Source organism: Coregonus lavaretus, assembly GCF_964263955.1.
Source record: "Coregonus lavaretus genome assembly, chromosome: 27".
NCBI lineage: Eukaryota > Metazoa > Chordata > Actinopteri > Salmoniformes > Salmonidae > Coregonus > Coregonus lavaretus.
Genome location: NC_140014.1, coordinates 24,139,277 through 24,152,252, shown reverse-complemented (window position 1 = coordinate 24,152,252; position 12,976 = coordinate 24,139,277). Strand labels below are relative to the sequence as shown.

General features: G+C 44.5%; 1 protein-coding gene across 1 annotated transcript in view; it reads right to left on the bottom strand.

Moving 5' to 3' along the window:
• tdrd9 (tudor domain containing 9) overlaps positions 1-12,976 on the bottom strand; it is a gene marked incomplete at both ends in the record, with an annotated part of 46,769 nt that overhangs the window by 17,051 nt on the left and 16,742 nt on the right. Inside the window, 12 exons of the mRNA XM_084143726.1 lie at positions 3,718-3,975; positions 4,149-4,238; positions 4,368-4,583; positions 4,774-4,885; positions 7,654-7,827; positions 7,988-8,088; positions 8,193-8,300; positions 8,864-8,980; positions 9,281-9,334; positions 9,491-9,599; positions 11,679-11,742; positions 11,824-11,989. Coding sequence (XP_083999852.1) covers positions 3,718-3,975; positions 4,149-4,238; positions 4,368-4,583; positions 4,774-4,885; positions 7,654-7,827; positions 7,988-8,088; positions 8,193-8,300; positions 8,864-8,980; positions 9,281-9,334; positions 9,491-9,599; positions 11,679-11,742; positions 11,824-11,989 — 1,569 coding nt within the window. The remainder of the gene's footprint in view (positions 1-3,717; positions 3,976-4,148; positions 4,239-4,367; positions 4,584-4,773; positions 4,886-7,653; positions 7,828-7,987; positions 8,089-8,192; positions 8,301-8,863; positions 8,981-9,280; positions 9,335-9,490; positions 9,600-11,678; positions 11,743-11,823; positions 11,990-12,976) is intronic.

Here is a 12,976-nt window from a genome sequence, read left to right as displayed (position 1 = left end):
CATGGTACTTCAAGCTTGAACAGCTCCGGTGAAATTGAAACTCCTTCTTACAAATCTTGCAAATAACCTTGTACTTGTTAACTGTACCATCATCATTCTTTTTATATTTGAATCCGTCAATAGGCCCACTTTGCTCACCTTGCTCCATCTCGCCTCTAGCTCCCAACCACTTTCCTGACCTGAATAATTTGTCACACTGCGCATGCGTGAAATGCGTTAAAAAAATTGACGTAATTAACAGCAAACAACTAATTAACGTCGTTAACGCGCTATTTTTGACAGCCCTAATATATATATATATATATACACATACACATACACATACATACACAGTGGGGAGAACAAGTATTTGATACACTGCCGATTTTGCAGGTTTTCCTACTTACAAAGCATGTAGAGGTCTGTAATTTTTATCATAGGTACACTTCAACTGTGAGAGACGAATCTAAAACAAAAATCCAGAAAATCACATTGTATGATTTTTAAGTAATTAATTTGCATTTTATTGCATGACATAAGTATTTGATACATCAGAAAAGCAGAACTTAATATTTGTTACAGAAACCTTTGTTTGCAATTACAGAGATCATACGTTTCCTGTAGGTCTTGACCAGGTTTGCACACACTGCAGCAGGGATTTTGGCCCACTCCTCCATACAGACCTTCTCCAGATCCTTCAGGTTTCAGGGCTGTCGCTGGGCCATACGGACTTTCAGCTCCCTCCAAAGATTTTCTATTGGGTTCAGGTCTGGAGACTGGCTAGGCCACTCCAGGACCTTGAGATGCTTCTTACGGAGCCACTCCTTAGTTGCCCTGGCTGTGTGTTTCGGGTCGTTGTCATGCTGGAAGACCCAGCCACGACCCATCTTCAATACTCTTACTGAGGGAAGGAGGTTGTTGGCCAAGATCTCGCGATACATGGCCCCATCCATCCTCCCCTCAATACGGTGCAGTCGTCCTGTCCCCTTTGCAGAAAAGCATCCCCAAAGAATGATGTTTCAACCTCCATGCTTCACGGTTGGGATGGTGTTCTTGGGGTTGTACTCATCCTCCTTCTTCCTCCAAACACGGCGAGTGGAGTTTAGACCAAAAAGCTATATTTTTGTCTCATCAGACCACATGACCTTCTCCCATTCCTCCTCTGGATCATCCAGATGGTCATTGGCAAACTTCAGACGGGCCTGGACATGCGCTGGCTTGAGCAGGGGGACCTTGCGTGCGCTGCAGGATTTTAATCCATGACGGCGTAGTGTGTTACTAATGGTTTTTTTTGAGACTATGGTCCCAGCTCTCTTCAGGTCATTGAACAGGTCCTGCCGTGTAGTTCTGGGCTGATCCCTCACCTTCCTCATGATCATTGATGCCCCACGAGGTGAAATCTTGCATGGAGCCCCAGACTGAGGGTGATTGACCGTCATCTTGAACTTCTTCCATTTTCTAATAATTGCGCCAACAGTTGTTGCCTTCTCACCAAGCTGCTTGCCTATTGTCCTGTAGCCCATCCCAGCCTTGTGCAGGTCTACAATTGTATCCCTGATGTCCTTACACAGCTCTCTGGTCTTGGCCATTGTGGAGAGGTTGGAGTCTGTTTGATTGAGTGCGTGGACAGGTGTCTTTTATACAGGTAACGAGTTCAAACAGGTGCCGTTAATACAGGTAATGAGTGGAGAACAGGAGGGCTTCTTAAAGAAAAACTAACAGGTCTGTGAGAGCCGGAATTCTTACTGGTTGGTAGGTGATCAAATACTTATGTCATGCAATAAAATGCAAATTAATTACTTAAAAATCATACATTGTGATTTTCTGGATTTTTGTTTTAGATTCCATCTCTCAGTTGAAGTGTACCTATGACAAAAATTACAGACCTCTACATGCTTTGTAAGTAGGAAAACCTGCAAAATCAGCAGTGTATCAAATACTTGTTCTCCCCACTGTATGTATATATATATATATATATATATATACAAAGTTGAAGTCGGAAGTTTACATACACTTAGGTTGGAGTCATTAAAACTCGTTTTTCAACCACTCCACAAATTTCTTGTTAACAAACTATAGTTTTGGCAAGTCGGTTTGGACATCTACTTTGTGCATGACACAAGTAATTTTTCCAACAATTGTTTACAGACAGATTATTTCACTTATAATTCACTGTATCACAATTTCAGTGGGTCAGAAGTTGACTGTGCCTTTAAACTGCTTGGAAAATTCCATAAAATGATGTCATGGCTTTAGAAGCTTCTGATAGGCTAATTGACATCATTTGAGTCAATTGGAGGTGTACCTGTGGATGTATTTCAAGGCCTACCTTCAAACTCAGTCCCTCTTTGCTTGACATCATGGGAAAATCAAAAGAAATCAGCCAAGACCTCAGAAAAAGTATTGTAGACCTCCACAAATCTGGTTCATCCTTGAGAGCAATTTTCAAACTCCTGAAGGTACCACATTCATCTGCACAAACAATAGTATGCAAGTATAAACACCATGGGACCACGCAGCCGTCATACCGCTCAGGAAGGAGACGCATTCTGTCTCCTAGAGATTAATGTACTTTGGTGCGAAAAGTGCAAATCAATCCCAGAACAACAGCAAAGGACCTTGTGAAGATGCTGGAGGAAACAGGTACAAAAGTATCTATATCCACAGTAAAATGAGTCCCATATCAACATAACCTGAAAGGCCGCTCAGCAAGGAAGAAGCCACTGCTCCAAAACCGCCATAGAAAAGCCAGACTACGGTTTGCAACTGCACATGGGGACAATGATCATACTTTTTGGAGAAATGTCCTCTGGTCTGATGAAACAAAAATAGAACTTTTTGCCCATAATGACCATCGTTATGTTTGCAGGAAAAAGGGGGATGCTTGCAAGCCGAAGAACTCCATCCCAACCGTGAAGCACGGGGGTGGCAGCATCCTGCTGTGGGGGTGATTTGCTGCAGGAGGGACTGGTGCACTTCACAAAATAGATGGCATCATGAGGAAGGAAAATTATGTGGATATATTGAAGCAACATCTCAAGACATCAGTCAGGAAGTTAAAGCTTGGTCGCAAATGGGTCTTCCAAATGGACAATGACCAAAAGCATACTTCCAAAGTTGTGGCAAAATGGCTTAAGAACAACAAAGTCAAGGTATTGGAGTGGCCATCACAAAGCCCTGACCTCAATCCTATAGAACATTTGTGGGCAGAACTGAAAAAGCATGTGCGAGCAAGGAGGCCTACAAACCTGACTCAGTTACACCAGCTCTGTCAGGAGGAATGGGCCAAAATTCACCCAACTTATTGTGGGAAGCTTGTGGAAGACTACCCGAAACTTTTGACCCAAGTTAAACAATTTAAAGGCATTGCTACCAAATACTAATTGAGTGTATGTAAACTTCTGACCCACTGGGAATGTGATGAAAAAAATAAAAGCTGAAATAAATAATTCTGACATTTCACATTCTTAAAATAAAGTGGTGATCCTAACTGACGTAAGACAGGGAATTTTTACTAGGATTAAATGTCAGGAATTGTGAAAAACTGAGTTTAAATGTATTTGGCTAAGGTGTATGTAAACTTCCGACTTCAACTGTATATATGTTTATAGCCAAGCCCGACAGGAATACCACAATCGAACAATTCCCCATTAGCACAACTTTCCAAAAAGATACATGGCATTTCATTCCTAAAAGCTGCAGTGATGACAGAAAGCTGGTCTGTGTCTCTTAAGGTACCTTGGACTCAAAGCTCTCCTCTGCCTTGATGGCGTGTCCCTCCTGTATCATGATGTCAGCCACGCTGGAGGTGACCGTGTCAGTGTTGATGAGCAGCTCCACGTGCATGACGCCGTGCAGGATAGAAAACAGGGAGACGATGAGTGAGCGGCCGTTCACCAGTGTGATGAAGCGGTTGCGTGCGCGGCTGCTCCACTGGTCCCCCAGGATCATGGACTGGGCCGATGGATGCATCCCCGAGATACGAAACTCCTGGGCCTGAGGAGGACACAGGGTAGAACACAGTCATACCAGAATACATGGCAAAACACAGCCATACCAGAATGCAGTCATACCAGAATACAGGCTAATTTCATCTGGTTAGGATGTGGCCAAAATAGGCTGGATCAGGAAGATACAGTATGTTGCCTATATAGATGTTGCAGCTGTACCTGCAATGGGTGGGCCATGATATCAGCAGGTAGCTCCCTCAGACAGCTGCATGACACCAGGGTGGTGTTTCCGAAGTCCAAAAAGAATACCTGGGACATTCAGAACACAATCTTTACATAGTTCATCCATTATAACTGCAACTGTAATTAACCTGTATTTAAGTGTATGAAAGGGAGTGATTGCGTGTGCTAGTGAGCTTGGTGAGCATGTGATTGTACCTCCACAGAGCTGCCGCGGACATGCAGGATCTTGGCACGGTAGTAGAGGCCCTGCTCGTCGCCCTCAGAGAAAGGTGCCAGGCACAGCAGGTTGGGGTAGAGGGAGACAGGAACTGGACACAGCTCACGAGAATTAATCTCAGCTGTCAGATAGCGCTGCTTCTCCATGCTGGCCTCGCCCGACTGGAAGCCCCAGAAGTGGCCCACCTCCACCACCTAGGGAGCCAAGATGAAGGGGGCAATGCTTGGTTACCACCTCCACTGTAGACTGTACATAGCCAACATGGACGGTATGTGATCACCTAAATACAGTTCCTCTCGATATAGTCTTCACCAGATTACTAATTTACACAAAAATAACTCCCAGAAACGTGACTGAAAGAGGAGTTTCAGCCTGATGACTAACTTCTGTGATGTTGACCACAAAGATGGGGTTGGAGGGCAGCTTGTCTGGGTCGATGGTGCTGCTCAGCACCCCCACTGGGTAGACTGAGTTGTCCTGGAAGTCCACATTCACCCTGCAAACCACAGGAATAGACAGAATGAGTTTTTATTTTTATTTTTATTTTATTTCACCTTTATTTAACCAGGTAAGCCAGTTGAGAACAGGTTCTCATTTACAACTGCGACCTGGCCAAGATAAAGCAAAGTAGTGCAATAAAAACAACACAGAGTTACATATGGGGTAAAAAACATAAAGTCAGAAATACAACAGAAAATATATATACAGTGTGTGCAAATGTAGCAAGTTATGGAGGTAAGGCAATAAATAGGCTATAGTGCAGAATAATTACAATAGTATTAACACTGGAATGCTAGATGTGCAAGAGATTATGTGCAAATAGAGATACTGGGGTGCAAAAGAGCAAAATAAATAACAATATAGGGATGAGGTAGTTGGGTGGGCTAATTTCAGATGGGCTGTGTACAGGTGCAGTGATCGGTAAGGTGCTCTGACAACTGATGCTTAAAGTTATTGAGGGAGATAAGAGTCTCCAGCTTCAGAGATTTTTGCAATTCGTTCCAGTCATTGGCAGCAGAGAACTGGAAGGAATGGCGGCCAAAGGAGGTGTTGGCTTTGGGAATGACCAGTGAGATATACCTGCTGGAGCGCAGACTACGGGTGGGTGCTGCTATGGTGACCAATGAGCTAAGATAAGGCGGGGATTTGCCTAGCAGTGATTTATAGATGGCCTGGAGCCAGTGGGTTTGACGACGAACATGTAGTGAGGACCAGCCAACAAGAGCGTACAGGTCACAGTGGTGGGTAGTGTATGGGGCTTTGGAGACAAAACGGATGGCACTGTGATAGACTACATCCAATTTGCTGAGTAGAGTGTTGGAGGCTATTTTGTAAATTACATCGCCGAAGTCAAGGATCGGTAGGATAGTCAGTTTTACGAGGGCATGTTTGGCAGCATGAGTGAAGGAGGCTTTATTGCGAAATAGGAAGCCGATTCTAGATTTAACTTTGGATTGGAGATTCTTTATGTGAGTCTGGAAGTTGAGTTTACAGTCTAACCAGACACCTAGGTATTTGTAGTTGTCCACATACTCTAGGTCAGACCCGTCGAGAGTGGTGATTCTAGTCGGGTGGGCGGGTGCCAGCAGCGTTCGATTGAAAAGCATGCATTTAGTTTTACTAGTGTTTAAGAGCAGTTGGAGGCTACTGAAGGATTGTTGTATGGCATTGAAGCTCGTTTGGAGGTTTGTTAACACAGTGTCCAATGAAGGGCCAGATGTATACAAAATGGTGTCGTCTGCGTAGAGGTGGATCTGAGAGTCACCAGCAGCAAGAGCGACATCATTGATATACACGGAGAAAAGTGTCGGCCCAAGAATTGAACCCTGTGGCACCCCCATAGAGACTGCCATAGGTCCAGACAACAGGCCCTCCGATTTGACACACTGAACTCTATCTGAGAAGTAGTTGGTGAACCAGGCGAGGCAGTCATTTGAGAAACCAAGGCTATTTAGTCTGCCAATAAGAATGCGGTGGTTGACAGAGTCGAAAGCCTTGGCCAGGTCGATGAAGACGGCTGCACAGTACTGTCTATTATCAATCGCGGTTATAATATCGTTTAGGACCTTGAGCGTGGCTGAAGTGCACCCGTGACCAGCTCGGAAACCGGATTGCATAGCGGAGAAGGTACGGTGGTATTCGAAATGGTCGATGATCTGTTTGTTAACTTGGCTTTCAAATACTTTCGAAAGGCAGGGCAGGATGGATATAGGTCTGTAGCAGTTTGGATCTAGAGTGTCACCCCCTTTGAAGAGGGGGATGACCGCGGCAGCTTTCCAATCTCTGGGGATCTCAGACGTTATGAAAGAGAGGTTGAACAGACTAGTAATAGGGGTAGCGACAATTTCGGCGGCTAGTTTTAGAAAGAAAGGGTCCAGATTGTCTAGCCCAGCTGATTTGTAGGGGTCCAGATTTTGCAGCGCTTTCAAAACATCAGCTGTCTGAATTTGTGTGAAGGAGAAGCGGGGGGGGCATGGGCAAGTTGCAGCAGAGGGTGCAGAGTTGGTGGCCGGGTTAGTGGTAGCCAGATGGAAAGCATGGCCAGCTGTAGCAAAATGCTTGTTGAAATTCTCGATTATTGTAGATTTATCGGTGGTGATAGTGTTTCCTAGCCTCAGTGCAGTGGGCAGCTGGGAGGAAGTGCTCTTATTCTCCATGGACTTTACAGTGTCCCAAAACTTTTTGGAGTTAGTGCTACAGGATGCAAATTTCAGTGATGCGCAAAAAACCTGGAGGATCCTTCCAAGGGGGAACACAGTGCTAGTGTAACATTCAGAGTCACTGAGCTGCCTCATTGCATCAGTGAGTCAGTCTATGAGACTGACCCAACTTACTGTAACTTACTCATGACAGCCAATCTCTAAATGTGTGTAAGAAGGAGGGGGGAGGGGTCTGGCTCTGCCTAAATATCCCCTCTCAGAGGCTGTGTGATGGCTGTGGAGGGTCAACCATAGTGCCAGCACGTCAGGTTACATCAAGGCCCAGTGTGGAGGGGTGCAGCCTGTGGGTGGCTGCAGGACGCACTTCCCCCAAACCCAGACAACCACTGACAGGACACCTCCACCCCCCTGAAGAAGTATCTGGCCCTGAGCCAGAGCTGGCATTACCTAGGCATCAACTGACCGCTGAACACATTTCTCTTGAGAAGTTGGGGTAAGATGCTTCACCAATGCAGAAAACAGTATTTTGTAGCATACGAGAGGATTAAAACCACAGCTCCTAGCAGAGTATTATTAGTGTGAGAAGGATGTACAGGCTCTCTACCGAGCGTATCTCATGTGGCAGATGGTCCTGCTCCCAGCACGAGCCTCCACCTCGTCACTGGGGTGCACAAACAGGTCCAGAGGATGCCTCTGGTGGGCCAGGAGGAGGGCCAGTGACACCTCAGGGAGCACCCCCGACCCCCGGGTAGTTGTCCGGTAGAACTCCACATGCCCCCTGAACGAACACACAACAAATGTTCATCATCTTACCAATTAACTATGGGTATGCTGTTAGACCATTTAGGTCAAAACATCTAAGAAGTATTTATCTATGAACCAGGTAACATGATGAGTTATGCTACATCTAGTCGAGGTTTCATCCATTAGTTTGTTACCTGGATCCATCAAACGCTATGGACTTGACCTGGCCACACTGGCGGAAGAGGGACTGCAGCTGCTTATAGTACAGGAAACTATAGGGGGGCAGGTTCCTCACCTGAGACCAGACAGTCAAAGAGCCTGTCAGTGGGCTAGCATTCACAACATGGTTCATGTATAGGAATCTTGATAAATCAGGGATAGGGGATAATGGCATCATACCAGCACTGTTGTTTTGGGATCATGGCCGGACAGGTCTTTGGAGGCCAGCTCTTCATCCATTTCCCCCTGGGCAAAGTAGTTGGGGTAGTAGGCACCAGCGATAACCACCTGAGAGAAAGAAAGAAGAGGAGATTCTATCAAATAGACAAGGGCTACAGAGTTAGCACTGCGGAGTGATATTCTGTATAGAAGGGCTAGGTACACCAGGTGTCATAACAATAATCATAAAGTAGTTGATAACGCAGGTTCAATCAGTAAGGCTGGTCTGAATGGAGAGCTCACTATACTTCATTCAGTAAGCACAATATAATTCACATTGCTTCCTCTATGGGCACAGCGGGAATTTACATCTAATGTTTACAATGTTCTCATCAACAGCAGTGTCATGTCGCTCTTCCTCCTTTACTATTAATTAGCCACGTGCAAAATGTCAGTCACCTATTACACTACAGCCAATGAGCACAGCTGAATAATGCAATTTTACCACGCTTGCTAATTAACCTATGGGCATACCTGTGCAATAATCAACCTGCTCTCTTCTCACCAATCTTGTGATGTATTTAAATGAAGGCTTACGCTATTCAGTTAAGCCTGCCCTCGAGTGAATAGAGAGAGATAAGTTGGAAGTAAGGTATAGAGCTCCAGAATGCTTGCATGTGCCTCGGTCTCACCTGCAGGATGAATCTCTGCTTGTGGAGGCTGGAGTAGTCCATGGGCACTGGGTTCTCAATCACGTGCATATTGAACTGGGACACTCTCTTCTTCAGGTCCTCATAGAGCTCGGCCACCTGGGGGGGGGGGGGGGGGTCACAGAGTCTGGGTCAGGTCAGGTCAGGTGGTCAGAAATTGGGGTCAACTGGTGTGTGTTTGTGGGTGGCAGGTTGCTTAGTGGTTAAGAGCGTTGTGCCAGTAACCGAAAGGTCGCTGGTTCTAATCCCCGAGCCGACTAGGTGAAAAATCTGTCGATGTGCCCTTGAGCAAGGCACTTAACCCTAATTGCTCCTGTAAGTCGCTCTGGATAAGAGCGTCTGCTAAATGACAAAAAATGTAAATGTAAAATGTGTTTGGTGAGATGCTGGTCTCTATACCTCTCTGATCCTCTTGATCTGGATGCAGTTCTCCTTGCCCCACTCCAGCTCATCCTGGGAGGAAGAACACACACACCTTACTGCAGGCATCTCAGCAGATACTGAACCTTTGTCTAATGTCTTTAGGTACCTCCTTTATTACAAACACTTTATGTATTATCCATGTTTTAAGTTAATTTATGTAACATAACGATCTAAATGCTCGCTCACCTTTGGGTGCCTCAACTCTCCCTTGTTTCTGGATGTATGCCAAGCCTTGAATGCGTTGACAAAAGCAATAGAATCACTTGGCACACTGTGTGCGAAGGATAGCTTGCTCCTGAATATTCAAACATTTAAGAGAGGACAGGGATGACAGTGTTATAGCTAGGGCTGTGATGGTAATTTAATAACTGTAACTGACAGTTATGGATGAAGACTCATGAAAATAAAATAACCGTCAAAACCTTTTAAATAGGCCTAGATTCATGTAAACTTGACCTAATAGCGGGAGTGTTTAATAATGATCATAGGCAATTGTTTTGCTAACTTAGTCTATTCAACTTTCTACATCTCCTGTTTCCAACTGTCCTTTGATGCTCAAGCAGCTAATCCGGCTGGATGTCCGGGGGTGTAGAGCGCTATAGGCCATGGCACTTCACTAAAACTAATTTTTTGTGTGTGGACTTTCTTTTATACAATGAATGTTTTCATTGCTTGTTAGTAAATAAATAAATTGGTATTTTAAAAAAGGTTGGATGTGTCTGACTATTCATTAATAAAAGGTTGTTCTGGCTCTGAGGCCAATAGCCTAATGCCCTAATGTTGTGTCAAATGGACAATGTGCCAATCCTCTCCAACCTGGCATGGTATAATTTGAGATGGAATCTTTTCTTAATTTATAGACTAATCAACGCTGATCAGGCCCGGTCCTGGCCGATATGGCGCCCTAGGAGAGACCCAAAAACAAATACGCCCTCCTATCCCCGCAAATAGTAGCCTAGGCTATACAGCGTCTGCCCGCAATTCATGTGGTAGCCTACCATTTGTAAAACAGGCAATTTACCGTTAACCACTGTCATTTGGTTAAATTAATTTATGTTAATGCATGTATTACTTACAGTAATTTACCGTTGTCATTCTCGGAGTGGAAACGCTGTTTCCAGAGATCACAACCTGCCACACCTGTGGTTTATTTCTTCCCATCATTTACACGCTCCATGTGAGCATGTGTCTGGTTTCTCTGTCCTGTTAATGTTGACGGTGCACGCCTGAGAAGTACCTGGCCTGCTTCTCGCAAATGTCAAATGTAGGAAAGTGCCCAGCTGAGCTCCTCAGTCAAAGTATTTTCTTTTTTTTAATGCAAATTATAATAGTTCCTCAAAGTATTTGAAAAATATTTTAAACTCTCTCCACCTCGATAATCAGCGTCGCTGATAAATAGGCTATGGACATGCTGTGTGTATTTGTTTCTATTTTAAAAATTGTTAATTTCATATTCATACTACAGTATAGCTGTCCCCTTCATACTTTCATTGTAAATTCCTTATCTTATAGCCTACTTTTGGAAAGGTAGTCAGGCCTAGGTTTTTTAATACGTTTTAAGGAAAGGAGAAATATTTGCTAGTCTCTGACATAAGCTGGTGGCTTTGATTGACAGGTGACTTTACAGGGGTGTGCGGGTTCGCTGATTCTCTCTATAGTCCTATATGTCCATTCACAAAGTTTCCTAAAGTAGCCTGTTTGGACTCCATTTCTTGTAAAATGCCTATTTTCAGTAGCTTAGGCTACATTATTTCTCTCAATACGGCATCCTCTCTTTGAAGAACAAATGCCAATGCCATCGAATGACTGCAGCAGCAGGGTTTGTGATGTTATGCGAATAGTTCGGGAAAAGAGGGCTTCGTTTGAATGGTTTTGTGCGTTGAAATACGATCTGTATAAAAAAAATTATATGCAGAAAAGGCCAACAGACAAGGAAATTGTAGGCATATCTTTATTTTGACTCCGTTAATGCTGTGTCAATACGAAAATGCTACAGATCCTCTCCAACCTGGCATTTCTTAATTTGTTGATTGATGTTTATAAGTAATAACCTGAATAATAATGAAATGCCATGGTAATAACGAAGTGTAATGGCATGTTTCAAATAGGTTTTATTAAGAAGCATATCCATGTAAACAAGTCTGCAAACAGAATTGTGACCTACCCTTTTTTGACCCCCCCCCCAACGGTTATGTTGGTGACTGTGTACATTGGCCTGGCTAATTACCATAACCTCAAATTCCAAGACAGTCACAGCCCTAGTTACAGCAGACAATAGCTCAAATGGCAGTGTCTAGGTAGGTAGTGTAGAAGTGCAATTATATATTTTTTGCTGAATGAGAGAAAATGTATACATTTTAATGTGCTGACTCACCTGTATCCTGCCAGCTGCTGTAGGGAGGGCATGGAAAAGAAGCTCTTCAGAGACAGGGAGGCGGCTAAGAGAGAGAGACACACACACACATGGAGAGGAGTCGTTGACCGAACACACACAAAGCAGAAACCCAAACCCCACTAACCTATGATGAGGCACTCCTCCAGACAGCCAAAGACGTGGCCAAGTACGATCATCTTCCCCAGGTGCAGGTCCACAGGCAGGTGAGCCAGCATCCGACCCAGGAACGTCAGCTCTCCATCAAAACGTTTCTGTCCGTGCCCATCGTTCCCCACAGACAGTGCACCCATCTACACCACAAACACACACACGTCATGACGATTCTCATTCCTTCAATGATAACTGACTGGAAAAATGCTTAGTGTCACACATACACACACTGATTCACAGTCAAAATGTCTCTATCCATCAATCCTTCCAGCCAAAAGAGACCTGACTGTCCTCTCTGCTAACGCACGGCAAGCGGTACCGATGCACCATGTCTGGAACAGCTTCTACCCCCAAGCCATAAAGACTGGTAAATATACTGGACAAAAATATAAAATGCAGCATGCAACAATTAACAATTTTACTGAGTTACAGTTTACATAAGTAAATCAGTCAAATGAGAAAATCAATATTATGACTGGGCAGCGGCGCAGCCATGGGTGGGCCTGGGAGGGCATAGACCCACACCCTTGAGAGCCAGGCCCATCCACTGGGGAGCCAGGCCCGCCAATCAGAATGAGTTTTTCCCCACAAAAGGGCTTTATTACAGACAGAAATACTAATCAGTTTCATCAGCTGTCCGAGTGGCTGGTCTCAGACGATCCCGCAGGTGAAGATGCCGGATGTGGAGGTCCTGGGCTGGCGTGGTTATATGTGGTCTGCGGTTGTGAGGCCGGTTGGACGCACTGCCAAAATCTCTAAAACGACGTTGGAGGTGGCTTATGTTAGAGAAATGAACATTCAATTCTCTGGCAACAGCGCTGGTGGACATACCTGCAGTCAACATGCCAATTGCACGCTCCCTCAAAACTTGAGACATATGTGGCGTTGTTTTGTGTGACAAAACTGCACATGTAATGATCATAGTGTTTAATCATCTTCTCTATATGGCACACTTGTCAGGTGGATGGATTAAGTTGAATGCACCAATTTGTAAGTCGCTCTGGATAAGAGTGTCTGCTAAATGACTTAAATGTAAATGTAAAATTATCTTGGCAAAGAAGAAATTATCACTAACAGGGATGCAAGCAAATTTGTGCACAAAATTTGAGAGAAATAAGCATTTTGTG